The sequence below is a fragment of the Chiloscyllium punctatum genome, chromosome 17, assembly GCF_047496795.1.
Source record: "Chiloscyllium punctatum isolate Juve2018m chromosome 17, sChiPun1.3, whole genome shotgun sequence".
NCBI lineage: Eukaryota > Metazoa > Chordata > Chondrichthyes > Orectolobiformes > Hemiscylliidae > Chiloscyllium > Chiloscyllium punctatum.
Window position 1 is genome coordinate 57,279,601 of NC_092755.1, and position 18,792 is coordinate 57,298,392.

The 18,792-nt window shown below is 41.9% G+C and overlaps 1 protein-coding gene across 4 annotated transcripts in view; it reads right to left on the bottom strand.

The window, feature by feature from the left end:
• The window catches only part of LOC140487864 (solute carrier family 2, facilitated glucose transporter member 11-like), a 63,939-nt gene that overhangs the window by 6,412 nt on the left and 38,735 nt on the right, over positions 1-18,792 (bottom strand). For all 4 annotated transcript variants that reach the window (XM_072587221.1, XM_072587224.1, XM_072587225.1 and 1 more), the window contains 4 exons: positions 12,535-12,645; positions 8,625-8,726; positions 4,030-4,105; positions 2,337-2,464 (listed from right to left, as the gene is read on the bottom strand). In XM_072587221.1, the coding sequence (XP_072443322.1) occupies positions 2,337-2,464; positions 4,030-4,105; positions 8,625-8,726; positions 12,535-12,645 (417 nt within the window). The remainder of the gene's footprint in view (positions 1-2,336; positions 2,465-4,029; positions 4,106-8,624; positions 8,727-12,534; positions 12,646-18,792) is intronic.

Sequence of the window (18,792 nt, forward strand, 5' to 3'; positions counted from 1 at the left end):
GCCAGACCCGCCAAGTTTTTTCAGCACTTTCCAAAGGTTCTCCACCTAGGCTTCGTGAATAGAGAGATCCTGCCTCAAATCCATCTCCTCCAGACAATTAAGCTCATCATCCAGGCCACCACTCCAGTGCAATGCTGAGAGGGTGCTGCACTGTCAGAGGTGTCACCTTCCAAATGGAGTGTTCAACAGAGGTCTCATCAAAAATAACAAGCCCAGAACAGTGTTTGTAATAGAGCACAGAAATTCTGTACCCTAGTCAACATTTATTTCTCAGCCAGTGCCACGAAGAGAGGGGACAAATGCTGACAGCCTCCTTCTGGAATGCCACATACCTTGCATGCTATAGACTTTCCATGCACCCAATGCAGACAGTGTATCCATCACAGTCAGTTTAAGATGAGAAAAGGAAACCATACAATGGTTTTTAGCCAAATGTATCACCACAGTGACCCAACCCAGAGCCTTAGAGACAGGACTAAAACTGCTCTGACTTCTTTCCTTAATCTGCTTTCTACACCAGGACAGAATTCCAGGCTTAATCGCGCTGCCTCTAGTCTCGACCTCCATCAAATCCTTGATCTTCAGAAAATATTCTGTATTTTTCCACAGGTTGGAACGAATTTTCTAGCCCACGAGTATTAGATTACTGTGCTTTCAACTGCAATCCATCTGTATCCAAGCTTCAATAAAAGGGAATTCTACCGGATCCTGCTCACTGCAAAACTTCACTGGATATTGACTTAATTCACATGAACGATTGTCAATACCTTTGAATCTTAAATATTTCATAATTGTAACTTCCTTTCTTTCCTTTCCCACGTGTGCGTTGTGAACTATTCTACCCAGGGTTTGAATAAATTAATAAACCCCAATTTATTTTAACCCTAACACAACTTCCTGTGGGTCATTCTTAAATGAAACGTCACTATCAGGGCATAAGAAAATACACCACCGCTGGTGGGGGAGAAAAAGAAGAAGTAAATTGAAACCCACAGAGAATACTGGAGAAACTCAGCAGGTCTGGCAGCATCTGTGGAGCAGAAGGAACAGAGTTAATGATTTGAGTTCAGTATGACTCACCTTTAATTCTGAATTGTATCGTTCTTGGGTATGGGTTGTGAGATTGATAGAACGTGGATCTTTCTGCAGAGAGTGTGTCAATAACTAATTCTTGCTTAATGCCATGAAAGTCTGCTGCTGGTAACTTCTCAGGTGACTATATACCAATGCAGATTTGGGAACAGGTATGAATTAGGATTAGGAGTAGGTAACTTGGCCCTTCAAGCGTGATCCCACCATTCAATAAGATCATGGCTGATGGGTGAGTATTCCAAATTCCACATTCCCATCTATCCCCAGTAACCTACACAAATTAGGGAAAGATTTGATATCACATCACCCTTATCACAATTAACCAACATTGACTACAGAGGAACCTCGATTATCTGGCATTCAATTATCTGAATATCAGATTGTCTGGCAAGATCGCAAGGTCCTGATGCTTGGCTAAACCATTATCTGGCATTCAATTATCCAAATAAAATACTCCCTGCCCGTGTCTTTTGGATAATTGAAGTTCCTCTGGACAGAGAGAAACGATTATGAAAGAGATGCTTTCAGTTTATCCCTCACTACTGTCTAAATAGGTCTCTACGGTGTGAAAGCAGGCCATTCAGTCCATCAACTCCAGACCGGCCCTCCAAAGATTGTCCCACCCATCCCTGCAACCCCCCTGGCTAATCCACCTAGCCTGCACATCCCTGGACACTATGAGCAATTTAGCATGGCCAATCCACCTAACCTGCACATCTGTGGTCTGTGGGAGGAAACTGGAGCAGCCGGAGGAAACCCATGCAGACATGGGGAGAATGTGTAAACTCCACACAGACAATCACCCTCGGATGGAATCAAACCTGGGTTTCTGGTGCTATGAGGCAGCAGCGCTGTGCTGTCACTGAGCCACTGTGCTGCCAAGGAGGAAAGAGGTGAATTAAAGTCAACTGGTCTTAACAGACAGAAAAGGGAAGTAACCAACCAGGCATTCAAGACAGCTTCTGTACAACTCCCAGCTGTAGACTGAGGAGCAGCAGAGTCTTAGCAGTAGACTGCCTCTGCGATCAAGCTAGATTACTCTACAAAGGGATCAGGAGAACAGAGACAAGGGGAAAGGGTAGGATAGATTGCTTTCTTTTAAATTGGGAACAATTCACCACAACATAGGAGCCCAAAAGCATGCAGAACACAACAATGTCTCAGTTGTCAGGAAGCAGTTTGCCAGCAATAGGACCACTTGTGACAATATTAACTTATATTTAATTGGTGCTCAAAATACTTACAACGATCAATGGGAAAGTCATCCCAATAACTATAAGGTTTATCCAGAGCAGGGAGCCATTGATCATGTAGGCCGCAGGCCTTGCAGTTTGGTCAAAGATCTCCATTGGTATGACTCCGGTCACTCCAGCTGAGAGCAAAGAGTTCACAATAGATTTAGAAGTTGAATTGCACAAGCAAACTTCCCAAATGGAAAAAAAAATAGTAAAACTGATGAATAAGATATACTGAGGTGGCCTGAATACCTCAAAATGGAGGACCGGTGTGACCAATACGTTCATTTCTAAATATTACTGTTTTGTAGTTTCTCCCCTGGGTCAGTGTTGGAAGTAACATTCTCCCCACTCCCACCCTCCTCTAGCTTATCTCTCCACGCTGTGGAAGCAGGCCATTCAGTCCATCAACTCCAGACCGGCCCTCCAAAGATTGTCCCACCCATCCCTGCAACCCCCCTGGCTAATCTACCTAGCCTGCACATCCCTGGACACCATGAGCAATTTAGCACGGCCAATCCACTGCCTTTCTTCCTGATGAAGGGCTCTTGCCCGAAACATCGATTTCGAAGCTCCTTGGATGCTGCTCTTCCAGCACCACTAATCTAGAATCTGGTTTCCAGCATCTGCAGTCATTGTTTTTACCTCCTTATATATTCTTTAAGAGCAATTAACAGCAGGAAGCCATGATGTGGAGGTGTTGGTGTTGGACTGGGGTGGACAAAGTTAAAAATCACACAACACCAGGTTATAATCCAACAGGTTTATTTGGAAGCACTAGCTTTTGGAGCACTGCTCCTTCATCAGGTGGTTGTCAGGGAAAACATTCCCCTCACATTACAGTCATTATAACAACAACACAACAGAGAGGCAGGGTATAAAATGGCCAGACAGGAGGAACAGCAAACCAAATGGGGTGCCAGTAACTGCTTGTGATTTTTTGCGCATTACCACTCACCAACTTAAGTGGTTTGCTTTCACAACTTGATGAGAACAAATATCATGTCCAAAATGTACTATACCATGGGCCCTATCACCTACTAAGATAGCTACCGTCTGTGGGATTCCTGACACTTTTGTTGACTTTCTGTATGAAGAAACTGAGAGATTTCAGAGTGAGTTTATGGAGTATAGCTCACAAATCTGCACATCAAAAGTTTAATGCAGAATTCTGTCATACACATTGCAATGCATTAAACCATTAACTTCTTCTCTGTAACTACAATAAGTATTGTTCTCCTTCCTTTTTAGTTTGTCTCTGACTGCTCTAAATATGTATATTTATCATTCTGGGCTGAACATGAAATTATTGAATCCCTACAGTGTGGAGGCAGGCCATTTGGCCCATTGAATCCACATTGACACTCCGAAGAGCATCCCACCCAGACCCAACCCCGTCCCTGCATTTCCCGTGGCCAACCCACCTTGCCTGCATATCTTTGGACTGTGGGAGGAAAACGGAGCACCTGGTAGAAATCCATGCAGACACGGGAAGAGCATGCAAACTCCACACAGACAGTCACCTGGAATCGAACTCTGGTCCCTGGCGCTGTGAGGCAGCAGTGCTAACCACTGAGCCACACCGTGCCGCCCCCAGCGTTAAACTATGTTTTGCTTTCCCTCAGATGTCGATTGACCTGTTGTATTATTGCAATATTTAGAGGTTTTTTTTCCTTCATGTGATTGGAATGCAGTGACCTACCTGGTCCAATTCCAAAACTTAAGATGGAAGCAAAGATGCAAATCATGCTCAGGTATGGCATCCAGCTGACCTTGTCCTAAATGAAGTGAGACAGTGTCGTGTAAAACCTGCAAGGTACATCTTTCTCATTTATAATTAATTGTTGTTTTAATAGTGCAACAAAAAAGCAATGACGTGGCCCAGAGAGCTTGGCCCTAAGTCAGCGAATTGTCTTTGAGTGACAGAAGCTGAGCTAAAGAAACCTGCTCCAGCTCTGAGTTGGTTCAGCCTCGTCAGTGGCAGGAGCGCTCGTGAAGTGAAAGTCACCATCAACCTTAACCTACAGGACCACTGGGTCTCTCTACAGAGACAGAGACAGAGAGGTGACAGGCGGTGGGTTTAATCTGAGGGTGACCACAACCAAGAAGCAAGGTTGAGAATGTGAGGCCTTCAAGGTGACTCCAGACAGGAATTGAAGTGTTGGTGTGAGCCTGAATCACAAACTAACTGTGGAGCTAACTGACCCCCACTGTGCTAAGCTACATCACTGATGGGTCAAATTCCCACTCTGGATTGCTATGCAATGATCCCTGACCCAAGCCCCTCACCTGGATGGTCTATTCAAAGTGCTGACCACACAACATTCTGCCCCTACATTCACAGGTGAGACTGATATACAAACAGTGCCCTCTGTGGGTGTGATAGGGGATATCAGCTGAGTGATGGGATAAGTCATTGACAGTGCTATCTGCAATCACCTGGTCAGTGATGTTGAGTTTGAGTATCACCAGGGCCACTCAGCTCATTACAGCCTCGATCCAAAAAAAGAGCTGAGCCCAGAGGGGAGGTGAAAATGACTGCTTTTGACAGTGGCAGAGCATTTGACTGTGCATGGCTTCAAAGGTCATACTGAAAGAGGTTCACTGGACTCAAAATATTGACTCTGAAAAAAAGTTCTCTCTCCTTTGGAAATGAGTTGAACTGGGTCATGCTTGAGGTACTGCACTACATGTTCTTAGATGTGTCTTTAAAAGGGATTGGTTCTGTCCTGTTTCTCTTGAAAGCAAATGTCATGAATCTGTTGCCAAGCTGACTGCTCCATGTAAAACAAGCTAACTAGCTGTGGGTTTTTTTAAAAGTAGATGAATGAAGCATGAGTGGGCGAGGTCAGGCTCACACTGACCCAGGCTTTCCAGGTTTTGCTTTCAGTTTGTGAAGCTGGAATTTTGGAAGACGACCCCACTCTCTGTGCTGTTGCAAAAGCTTGCGTTCTCTGCTTTCTACTGGGTTTGTGTTTTCCAGTTTTCGTTTCTGTTTGCTTTTGCCAAAGGTGTTTATAGAATGCTGCGAGATTGGAATGGTTAATGAGGACAACAGGTAATTAGGAAGGCAAATGGAATTTTGTCCTTCATTGCTAAAGGGATTGAGTTTAAAAACAGGGAGGTTATGTTCCAGCTGTACAGGGTGTGGGTAAGGCCTCATCTGGAGAACTGCACGCAGTTTTGGTCTCCTTACTTGAGAAAGGATGTACTGGCAGTGGAGGGGGTGCAGAAGAGGTTCACTGGGTTGATTCCAGAGTTGAGGGGGTTGGCTTTTGAGGAGAGACTGAGTAGACTGGGATTATATTCATTGGAATTCAGAAGAATGAGGGGGAATCTTACAGAAACATATTAAATTATTAAGGTAATAGATAAGATAGAAGGAGAGAAGATGTTTTCACTAATGGATGAAACTAGGACAAGAGGGCATAGCCTCAGACTTAGGGAGCAGATTTAGGACTGAATTGAGAAGGAACTTCTTCACCCAGAGGGTTGTAAATCTATGGAATTCATGCTCAGGGAAGCAGTTGACGCTACTTCAGTAAACATTGTTAAAGCTAAGACAGATATTTTATTGAACAATAAAGGAATTAAGGGTTACAGTGAGAGCATGGGTAAGTGGAACTGAGGCCACGAAAAGATCAGCCATGATTTTATTGAATGGTGGAGCAGGCTCGAAGGGCCAGATGGCCTACTCCTGCTCCTAGTTATTATGTAGTAGGTAAAAAATACAATATTTTGTTAAGTATTTTGATAGAATTACAATTAAGATGATTTTTTTTTTGTTTTACAACCAATAATAACTAGGACCACTAGGTCATAATAGTAGAGTGGGAGGTGGCTGAGGTAAGTAGTGGGCAGCTACTGATAGCTCTATTCGAATTATATGGCTCAGAAACAGCATGAAGACAGGCCATAAGATGATACAAAGTCTAGATATGTAAGAGACCGCAGCAATAATTTGGGAGAGAGTAGTGATAGGAAGTGGCAAAGGCACTACATTACTGAAAATATTCTGGCCGCAATCAAATAAGTAAAAGTAGCAAAGGTAGTACACTCATTGGTCATCACAGCAGAAGGATGGGACTATTAACAAATCAGAGGTGGCAAAGAGGACAAGAAAGAAAAAGATAGGACAGAAAATTGTTCTAATAATATACAATGTTTTTTGTAACTTTGATGTTAGGGGAAGCGCAGTGCTGTGGCAGGAGTAAAGCCTAATTCGAAAGGTTCAAACATCAAGTTACATATGAACATAAGAAATATGAACTGGAAGGCTGCTGTATCATTCAATAAGATCATAGTTAACCTCTAGCTCAACGCCCCTTCCCACATGATTCCCACCTTCCTAATTCTCAGGATTCCAAAAGTCTATTGATCTTAGTCTTGCAAATACTCAACATCCATACCTCTGTGTGGTAGTGAACTCCACATCTCATAGCCCTCTGAATGAAGACGTGTTTCAAGCCAGCCCTAAATAATTGACCCTTAATTCTTAATTTGCAATGCCTAGCTCGAGACTGCCTAGCTAGAGGAAACAATTTCCCTGCATATACCCCTTTCAGTGAGATCACCTCTCATTGCCCTAAGCTTTAGGCCTGGTCTACTTAACCTCTCCTCAAAAATCAATGCCTCCACTCTTGGAATCAATATAGTGAATCCTCATTGTGCTCCTTCTAGGGCAGGTTTCCTTAGACAGATAGATCTAAACTATAAACAATACTCAACTTCTCACGTGAGTGCTCTCTTACTACAGTAAGACTTCCTTGTACTTATACTTCAACCCTTTGTTAAAAAAAGTTAACAAACCAGTTCCTAATTGCTAAGTGTACCTGCTTAATAACAGTACTACTGTAATTTGTATAGATGGTTCCTCAGAAAAATAATCTTTCACAGTTTGTCATCTTTCAAAAAAAATCTGCCTTTACATTTTTCTACCGAAGTGGCTAAGCTAATATTTCTCGACATTATACTTCATCTGCTGTATTCTTGCTCATTCAGATAAAGTATCTTTATTCCTTTGCAGCCTCTGTACATTGTGCTCACAAGTTACTTTCCCACTGACTTTGTCATGTAAGCAAACTTGGATGCATTCCTTCATCCATTATGAAAAAGAGAAGGGTTAACAACATGTTCAGAGACTTTGAAAAGATCAGCTACCCAGATCACACAGTGGTGTGAATTGGCAGAAAATTTCAGCCAGTGTAGGTTACTGAGACCAGCTGGCTGTGAACTGGTATTAGTGACGTTATTCAGTTTGAAAGGACGATACCCTCAAAAAAGTAACAAAAACTTTCAGTATAAAGCACTTTCTGCACACATTTATTTATTCCTCACACTGATCTGGTGGAGGAATAAAAGCATTCAGTGGATTTCCTTGTAAGGAGAGAGTTTCCCTGCCTGCAAACATAAGCCATTTAAAGAAATGTGACCCTGGTTATCACTATCCCATTCTGAAAATCAACCCAGAATTGGAATGTGCAAAACATACTTGTTTCAACATTCCTGTATCTCATCAACTGAAAACATCTCGTACCAGGAATCACAGAGTCATACAGCACAGAAGCAGACCCTTCGGTCCAACTAGTCCATGCCGACCATGTTCCCAAACTAAACTAGTCCCATTTGCCTGCGTTTGGCCCATATCCCTCTATTCATGTAGCTCTCCAAATGTCTTTTACATGTTGTAACAGTACCTGCATCTAACACTTTCTCTGGTAGCTCAGTCCACATACGAACCACTCTCTGTGTGAATAAGTAGTGCTTTAAGTCTTTTTTAAATCTTTCTCCTTTCACCTGAAAAATATGCCCACTGGTTTTGACGACCCCCACCACCCGTTTCCCCCCCCACCCCACCCTAGGGAAAAGACTGTTGCTATTCACCTTATCTATATCCCTCTTGATTTTATATATCTCTAGAAGGTCACCCCTTAACCTTCTACACTCCAGAGAAAAGCACCCTGGCCTATCCAGCATCTCTTTATAACTCAAATCCTCCTGTCCCGGCAACATCCTGGTAAATCCTTTCTGCAACTTCTTCATTTCAATAATATACTTCCTATAGTAGGGTGACCAGAATTGCACACAATACTCCAAAGTGACCTCACCAATGTCCTGTACAGTCTTAAGATGTTTGAGAATTTTGAACCTACTCCATTTCAGCAGACTGTTCCCATTAACGTAAACACAATCTTAAGCGACATGCAAACACACATTGTCCTGAAACTGGGAATCACATTCTGAAAATGTACTAAATAAAACCTTTCTTTTAACAGTGAGAAAGAGACTGCAACTCACCTGGAGAGTTAGTGAGATGGTGAACAATATCCCACAGCCAACCATCAAACTGTAACCTCCCATAAGCAGCATTCTGCGACCAATCCGATCAATAAACAGGTTCTGAAGGAGGAAAATCACAGAATTGCTCACCCCTTCTTCCACAACCTATTCCAGTGAAGATTACAAACCGTACAGTATGCTGCAAACCCTGTCAAAATGACTATTTTATGCAGATAATAGCAAAGCGTAGAACCCAGCATAAACCCAATCTATACAGATGAGGATAGTACAGCTGATGTGGTTGATATGGATTTCAGCAAAGCCTTTGACAACGTGGGAGACTGATAAAGAAGGTAAAAGCACATGGAATCCAAGGTCACTTGGCAAGTTGGATCCAAAACTGGTTGAAGCAGGCTGTTTGTGAGACTGGAGGTTAGTGACCAAAGGCACAGGGATCAGTTCTGGGTCTCTTAATGTTTGCTGGATTTGTTGTTGGTCCAGTCGCTGAGCTGGTAGGTTTGTTGGCAGACATTTCGTCCCTTTTCTAGCACATCTCGCCCGTAGGTGTTTAAAGAGAGATGCTGAAACAAGCAAGAAAATGGGAAATCTATGCCAACTGCTTGAGTGCGACCTACGAACAACTCCGCTTTCTTCACAGATGCTTAAGAAATCAGGTATTCAAGGCAGAACAGTACAGCAGTGCTTCACAGGAAGCAACACAACACTGTTGTTATTACCCAGAAAAGGGATGAAACATCTGCCAACAAACCTACCAGTTCGGCCAACAGACCAACAACAAATTTCTAATTGTTTGTGTTATACATAAATAATATAGGTGAGAAAGTGGGGAGGATGATAAGTTTGTGGATGATATGATTAATAGTGAGGAATAAGACGTTAGGTTACAAGAAGACGTAAATGGATTGGTCCGATGGGCAGATCAGTGGCAGGTGTAATTTAACCCTGAAAAAGTGTGAGGTGATGCACTTTGGAAGAGGTGACAAGACAAGGAAGTACTCAATGAATGGCAGGACACAAGGAAGCTCAGAGGAACAGAAAGATCTTGGGTTAATGTCCACAGATCCCTAAAGGCAGCAGGATAGGTCAATATGGTAGTTAAGGAGGATAAGGGACACTTGTCTTTATCAGCTGTGGGACAGATTATAAGAACAGGAAGGTTTTTGTTGAAGCTGAACAAAACTTTGATTAAGTCCATGCTGGAATACAGTGTTCAGTTCTAGACACCATCCTATAGCAAAGATGTGAAAGGGGGTGCAGGGGAGATCCACCAGCATGTTGTTGCCTGGGATGGATCAATTTAGTTATGGAGAGGCTGGATAAGGTCACGTTGTTTCCTTTAGAGTAGAGAAAGTTTAGGGGGGACCTAATTGAGGACCTCAATATAAAATTATGTGGGTCATGGATAAGGTGGATAGAAAGGGTCAATAAGGGGACATGGTTTTATGGTGAAAGGCAGAAGGTTTCAGGGGGAGGTGAGGCAAGGCTTTTTCAGACAGAGGGTGGTAGAAGTCCGGAATGCAGTCCCTGGAGGACAGTAGAGGTGGGAAACCACACAACCTTTAAAAAGTATATGGATGAGGACTTGAAATATTATACAGGCCAAGTGCTGGAACGTGGAATCAGTAAAGTTTGATCAGCACAAACTCAATATATCAAAGGACTTCTTCTATGCTGTGTGACCCTATGATCCATGATGTAGCTATGGCCCAATTCTGAGTTGGTATAATCTTTTGGATACTTCTACAATTTGAAAAATTATTCAGGTATTGGCTTTGATTATAATGAAAATCCAGGTTTTAATACCATTGAATATTAAGTTACAGTCTGTACATTCACACACCAGCATGGTACTATATTGTGGTGCAGTAACACATGTGCATGTTGACCTGGGACGGTTTAGTAACCAGTTCACAGCCTAGCCTAATCTGAACCAATTCAATAATCTTGTCAGTAATCTGGTCATACCTGGACCAGTGCAGTAATTCATGCACAATTTGATCTAGCGCAATACAGCGATTCATTCACAGCTTATGACAGTAACAGAATACACTGTCACTAAAAAATTAAAAAACAGTGGAAGAAACTGAATACACTATCCAGCTATCCAGGCATGACACTCCATTGTAAAATTCTATTGTTTCCTGAAAAAGCCCTGGGCATTTAGCCCCATTACTCAACATGGAAGTTTATTTAACATGTAAAACATTGGGTGAAAAAGATTTTGTGACTTCAGTCATGAGAGCAGAATTCTAATCAGTTATGATTGCAATGAACAGTTCAGAGTCTGTCACAATGAATCTGCTCATCGTTCATGCCGAACTGATTTTGATAAAAGTTATTACAGTTGGTTTGATCTTCCATTTACATTAAATGACAGTCAAATAATGCAACTTGGTTTTCAGACTCTGACTGGCTGCAGAGGGCATTCTTGGAGATAGGGAAGAATAGAAGACCTGGAGTGACCTGTCTTTGCTTCTTTGGTAGGAACTTTGTATATAGTGCAGAAAGTACTTATAACAAGTGTTTATCTCATGGTGACTCTCCTCTGCACCCCCTCCAACATAATCATATCTTTGCTATAGTGCTGTGGCTAGAATTAAATACAGTATTCCTGTGGCCTAACTAAAGCTTTATTCAGATCTAACATAATATTCTGGTTCTTATCATCTATGCTAGTATTTCAGCATTCAGCTTCAGATACAACTTTCAGCATCGAAAGACAAGATTCTCTCACATTTACTGCACTACTAAAAATACTAGAAAAGGGGAATGCTTAATTGGTCGACTTGTAAAATTATCCTAACACTCATAAAGTTACCCTCTACCAGTTTGAACTCTGAAGCTTTACTTCAGTAGTTTAATTTGGTGTTCACAGTTAATGTTTTCTACATCCTCAACAATCCTTAAATCCCGATAAGATCACCTTTTAGATTTTCAGAATGGAAAGCCACAGTCTATTATCTTTTCTCAGAACTCACAACCACTGGCACTGGCAACCAGTCTCTGCATCCAACGCATCATCCTTAAACACTTCATTAAACACTTGTGGGTGGCATGGTGGCACAGTGGTTAGCACTGCTGCCTCACAGCGCCAGAGACCCGGGTTCAATTCCCGCCTCAGGCGACTAACTGTGTGGAGTTTGCACGTCCTCCCCGTGTCTGCGTGGGTTTCCTCCGGGTGCTCCGGTTTCCTCCCACAGTCCAAAGATGTGCAGGTCAGGTGAATTGGCCATGCTAAAATTGTCCGTAGTGTTTGGTAAGGGGTAAATATAGGGGTATGGGTGGGTTGCGCTTCGGCAGGGCGGTGTGGACTTGTTGGGCCGAAGGGCCTGTTTCCACACTGTAAGTAATCTAATCTAATCTAAACTTCCACCGACTCCAACTGGATCCCACCACCAAGAATATCTTCACCTCCCCACCCTTTCTACCTTCCGCAAGGACTTTCTACCTTCCTCTGCCAGTCCTTGGTTTGCACCACTCTCCCCACCAACCCCCCTGAACCCCCAGGTACCTTTGCCTGCGACTGGAAAAAGTGCAAAACCTGCTGGCACACCACCCCTCTCATCGCCATCCAGGGTCCCAAGCAGTCCTTCTAAGTGAGACAGGGGTTCACCTGCCTCTCCTCCGGTATCCAGTGCACCAATGTGGTCTTCTCTACATCGGGGAGACCAAATATAAACAAAGGAAATGGTTCGCCAAGCATCTCAGCCAGGCCAGCAGGGGCCAACCAGACCTCCCAGTCACTGCACACTTAAATTCTCTTTCCCACTCCCTTTCCAACATGACCAAAATTCAAGGTGTGGTATGACTTGTAACAAAAAAAAAGACAATAAGCAAATAAACTAATGTGTAAATTAAAGAAGGATTGGCTCCAGGGTAAAACAAACCAAATTAAAGAAATACCTACACTTGTTACTGCAGTGATGAATTCACAGCACCCAGTTCCAATTGTGACATACTGGATCTTTTCATTGGGAATTCCTGCAGCACTAAACACATACACAGCGTAGAAATACATCTGGTGGGAAAATAAAACAATATTAAACTCTGAGTCCAACAAAATATACACAGGCTCGGCAAATATAGTGACTATGTAGTAAAATGTGAACACAGGGCTTGCTGTTCGCTGTACAATACAGTCTAGTATTTCCCGTGATATCTATTGTTTAATATAATGCACACAGTCTGCTTTACCACATATACAGGATCTGCTATTCCTTGTGATATACAGGTCGATATATATACAGAGGAACCTCGATTATCTGGAAGAGATGGGTGGGCACTATTTCATTCGGATAATTGATTATTCGAATAATCGATTTTAGGGGAAGCCATACTGATCTAACGCTGTGCTCTACCGGAGAATTTGTTTAAATCTATAATTTTAATGAGTCTGCCATTTAAACAAACTAACTTTTGCAGTTTGCAAATTACAGTTTAAAATGAGAAGAACTAAACCCTTACCATAAAATCCCAACATTAAACATGGTCGCAAACAGCTTCTACGATCGCAAGACTATTGCCAGCATCAGTTCCTGAACTCAGTCTGGCGACAGAAAGACAGAAATCCCACCTCACACATGCATCTATGTTCTCGGCCTTTTTTTTAAAAGAATAGCTCAGTCAAGTGATGAGAATATTGTAAAATACTTACTTTTGCAAAGGGCTGTTAACAATCCTTACCTAAAAATATCCAGTCACTGATGCTTGAGCTGCTTGTGTTTCTTTGTTTGTGCCAGCGTTTTCACATGTTCTTCAGTACAGGTAAATCGAATATACTCACCTCTTTGATATAAAGTTTTTGCAGGACCTTGAAATCTTCTTCGGATAATCCAATCTTCCGATAATCGAGGTTCCTCTGAGTGAATGAGCTTGAGTGAGTGAAGGAGGTCAGGGGTTGGACGGTGAGTTAAATGGTTAAGGGTAGAATGACATTTAGATAAATGACACCAGGCAGGGAACTGGTAGTTAGGGGAGCAAATTGGCAGCTGAGCAGAGGCTAAGGGGCAGGTGGGACAGGTGTTAGGGTGACAGGTCACTGAGAGGGCAGGTGGGTCAGCCATGGAGATGTCGAGTGGTGAGGATCCCTTCACAGTCTTAAAGACCTTTAGAGAAAAGACCTCTCCTTGTTCAGTTTTTCTTGATAGTTGTATTTTTAATCATTCATTCACAAGATGAGGGTGTTGCTTGCTAGGCCAGCATTTATTGCCCATCCCTAATTGCCCATAAGGCTGTTAAGAGGCAACTGTATTGGAGCAAGTTTGGAGTCATATGTAGACCAGACCAGGTAAGGATGGCAGATTTCCTTCCTTCAAGAAAATTAGCGAACCAGTTGGGTTTTTCTGACAATTGACAATGGTTTCACAGTCATCATTAGAGCTTTAATTTCAGATTTTTATTGAATTCAACTTTTACCATAAGCCTTGGGAACCCGGGGCTGGGGTCTCTGAATCAAGGGCTCCTGCCCAAAATGTTGATTTTCCTGCTTCTTGGATGCTGCCTGACCTGCTGTGCATTTCCAGCACCACTCTAATCTTGTCTCTGGATCAACAGTCTAGGAATAGAACTGCTGGCTATTACCTCTCCCATTCAGTTGTACCCTCACCTCATTTTTCTTTTTAATTAATTCACTTGTTGGGTGTGGACATTGCTGGCCAGGACCAGCATTTATTGCTGGTCCCTTGTGAAGATGGTGGTGAGTTGACTTGACCTGCTGCAATCCTTGTTGGTAGATCCATTATGCCATTCAGGAGAGAGTTCCAGGACTTTGACCCAGCCACAGCAAAAGATCAGCGATATATTGCCATTTCAAGCTGGTAAGTGGTTTGGAGGGGACTGTGCAGATGGTGGTGTTCCTATTGTGTGATATAATGCTCGTAAACCTTTAATAAATCAACTCCAACACTTCGGTGTCTTTGCTACTGTACTGAGATATGCAACTCTGCATAATACAGGTACATAATCCTTTGTCCAAAATCCTTGGGGCCAGTTGGTTTTTGGATTTCGGAATAAATGATATTTCACAGTGAAATTTTTTAGAAATCTTACTGAACAGCAGACCCACATGTGACTAGAACGAGCACTGAGACACATTTGACACCTGCCAGTGCTGAGCCACGCTGCCATGTCACACCTGAGTGGCATGGGTCAAGTGGGTGTAGAGTTGGGTCACCTATTCGCACGCCAAACAATCTTGTTATGGAGAAAATCTTCGGATTTCGGAGCATTTCTGATTTCAGAATTTTGGATAAAGGATTGTGTACCTGTACTTTGTGTGGTCAAATCAAGGTTTGTACAAGTTTGATGCAACTTCTCTGGCTCTGAATTTTCTTTTTTCTGGAAACATTGTGTGCATTTTAACGGTTTTGTTACAATGTCATTTTTGATCATTTCTGAATCTGTACCCTAGACCACCCGGTACATCTCCCATGTAAAAATACATGTGTTTGAAGTAGTGGACAGCCTCCCAGTTCCTCCTATGAAATTGGCACCATCTCATGGCCTAACATTGACATTTATTTGCCATTTAAACATGTATTCTGCAAGACTTACTTGTAATCTGCCATAGTTATCTTCAGTGTTAACTACAATTCCACTTTAGTATTAGTGCTATTTTTGATAAAGTACTTCCAATGCCCAAGTGCAAGCCATTTAATACTGCACAGATGTGAACCCTGTGGAACAGGAATTCCCAAATTTGGCTAGTCTGAGTAGATACCTTTAGCTCCTCCTCTCTCCTTTTTGATGTTGTAACCAGTTTGGAGGAAGAAAGGAGGAGGAGAAATAGTGATAAGGAGTTCATTAGTTAAAGAACAGTGCAGAACTTCAAAAGAACATTAATAAATTGGTGGAGAGGGCAGATAAGTGACAGATGAAGTTCAAACTAGCTAAGTGAGAATTGAAACAAAGAACATGGAGAGGCAGTATAAAATATTCTAAAATCTGTGCAGGAATACAGCCACCTCAGAGGGCTATGTTCATAAGTCATTAAAAGTAGCAGACCAGGCAGAGAGCTGTTAATAAAGCACACAGAATTTTAGGTTTCATTGGTATAGGCATAATGTACAAGAGCAGGGAGGCTATGCTGAACCTACAGAGGATGCTACTTAGACCTCAGTTGGAGCACTGTGTACAGTTCTGAGCACCACACTTTAGGAAAGATGTGAATGCATTGGAAAGAGTGCAGAAAAGATTTACAAGAATGGTTCCAAGGTTGAGAAATTTCAGCTAGGAGGACAGCTCGGAGAAGGTAGGACAATATTACTTCGAAAGGTATATTGATGGAAGTTTTCAAAGTCATGAGTGATTTGGATAGAGTAGGCATGGAGAAACAGTTCCAATGTGTAAAAAGCTCAAGAACCAACAGGCATGATTTTAAAGTTAAAAGAAGCAAATGTGAGGTGAGGAAAAAACCTTTTCACACAGCGAATTGTCTGCGTCTGGAATGTGTTGCCTGGGCATGTGGTGGAGCCAGTTTGATATGAGGCATTCAAAAGGCTCTTGGATTATGATTTAAATTGAAACAATGTGCAGCATTATAGGGAAAAAAACTGAAATTTGGCACAAAGTCAAAATGGCCTCTTACTGCACCGTAAAATTATGATTTTGTGAAATGCACTACCTTCTTCTATTGTTCATTACCTCAGAAAAAAAATTAATAAGATTGGAAAGCAAGGTCTTTCCTTTTGAAATCGGGTTCACTTATTCCTCATGTTCTCAGTTTCTAGATGTTTTTCTACTGCATCAGAGTAAAGATGCCAATATAGATTCACTTACAGAGCTTAATTATCTCCACAATCCTAGACTTGCTTGATCTCCTTTTTTAATTGCAGAAGTAATTCTAGCAGTCTGTCAATTATGTGACACAATTCTCCTTTCTATATACACAAATACAGTCTATCCTTGTCATAAAACACTGTCTTGACATTACTTGCATAAATATCTTTTCAAAAATTTGATAATTGCGAATTCTTATCAAACAAACTCTAAGGCACTGAAAATATATTATTAATAATGTGAAGTCACATTCTTTTAGGCATTAACTGTTGAGAGGGATTTTCTAAATGCCAAATGCAATTTTCTTTTAATTTTTTTCTTTCTGCTTCCCTTCTCTCTTATTTCAATCTTTCTTTCCGTTTTCTGTGTTCCTCTTTCTAAGACATTGTATTCAACCTGTGACATCAGCACATGCCTCTCTGTTCTCACTCTGTGTAGCTCTCAGTTCTCCAATCTTAAAAGGTTTCACAATTACATAGTCATACAGGTCTACAGCAGGGAAACAGGCCCTTCGGTCCAACTTGCCATGCCGCCCAGTTTTCACAATTAGTCTAGTCCCATTTGCCTGTGTTTAATCCGTATCCCTCCATACCTATCCTATCCATACCTATCCTATCCATGTACCCATCCCAATGTTTCTTAAATGACAAAATTGTACTCCGTCTCCACCACTACCTCTGGCAACCCATTCCAGACACTCACCACCCTCTGTATGAAAACACTGCCCCTCTAGACCCTTTTGTATCTCTCCCTTCTCACTTTAAACCCCTGCCCTCTAGTTTTAGACTCCCCTACCATGGGGAAATGCTGTTGGCTATCTACCATATCTACTTGCCAGAGTTTTTGAAATCCCAGCTCACATTTCCAGCCACTTGCCATAGTCGGAGTCATTTAGGATGCAGAAGGTATGCCCATTTCAGCTCCCCACTGAATAGTGCAGTCCTTCCCATTCTCCCACTGGATCCTTACAGCCAGGCAAACTTATTTCCATCATTGTTGATTTAGATGAAACCCTCCATAATGACTAGAGAACCCACAAAGAAAGTGTAAAAATCTAAACATACACAAACATGTCAAATGGCAGGCACAATTAGATGCAGTGTCACAGCAAAGTTAATGTCAATGTGATAACAGGCACTGCTCCCTGGTAAGCTGTACAAAGACACTAGAATGGGCAGCCACTCAACTCTATCATACTTGACTCATTAGATAGCTGACTGAGGTGAAGTAACTCAAGTAATACAGGATATTGTTGGAAAGAGTGCAAGAGGGTTTGTTCCCAAGTCTCAGAAATAAAATTCCATAGTAGATCTATTTTTTGCCCTCTCTGGCAATAAACTCCATGGTGCACAGTCACTGGCATTGCCACTTCATTGAGATATGCATAGTTATATAAGTTACCTGCTCATGCAATCTTGAAGATGGTCAGTCTGTTTATGTTGGAGCCATTATCTTTGTGAGCAAAGCCCCAGGTTACTGACCTCATGAAGGTCTGGTAACATACACAGGATCTCTGCTATCTTTTGACATGTGGTGTTGCCCCGTAACCCTTGAATTGCTGCTAATCATCAAGTGCTCGTCCAATTTGAAGGTAACTATTGAATGTGCTTCCACCAGCCTTTCTAGCATTGTGTTCCGGTTCATATCAACCTGCTTTGTATAAAAATGTTCTTATTTCTCTTTGGATTTTTTTTTGCCAAATACTTTAGAGTTGTATCCTCTGGCTACTGATCCTGCAGCTAGCAGAAGCATTCTTTTCTGTAACCACACTCTATGTTCTGTATATTTTATTAAATGTTTCCTTAAACATTCCTGCTCTGAGGAAAATAATCTTATTCCATTCTCTCCACATTATTTTATTTTATTTATTATAGTGACATGTACCTAAGTGGAGTGAAAAGCTTTGTTTTGCAAGCAGTACAGGCAGATCATAGCAAACAAGGACATAAAGATCATAGGGAGCTTAGACACAGTGAGGCATACAGGCTACATTGCTCAGGAGGTGTGCAAAACACCGACATCCCTCATCATTGATGTCCCTCCGATTTAACCCCACTGTCTTCACATCCTTTCTAATGTGTGATGTCCTGAAATGAGATACCACTTCAGCTGAGGCCTAACTGGTGATTTGTTACAGTTTACCACGATTTCCTTGCTTTTGCGCTCTACGCCTATATTATTAAACTCCAGGATCCATTCTGCTTTTTCACCATCCTTCATAGCTTGTCCTGCCACCTTCAACAATTTGGAAAAGTCAACCTCCAGATCTCTCTGTCCCTGCACCCTCTTTAAAAATTGTGTCACTTAATTCATAGAGTTTTTCCTCATTCTTCCCACCAAAATGTATTTTGAAATGCAGTCACAAGGAAAAATTAAAACTTCACCACAC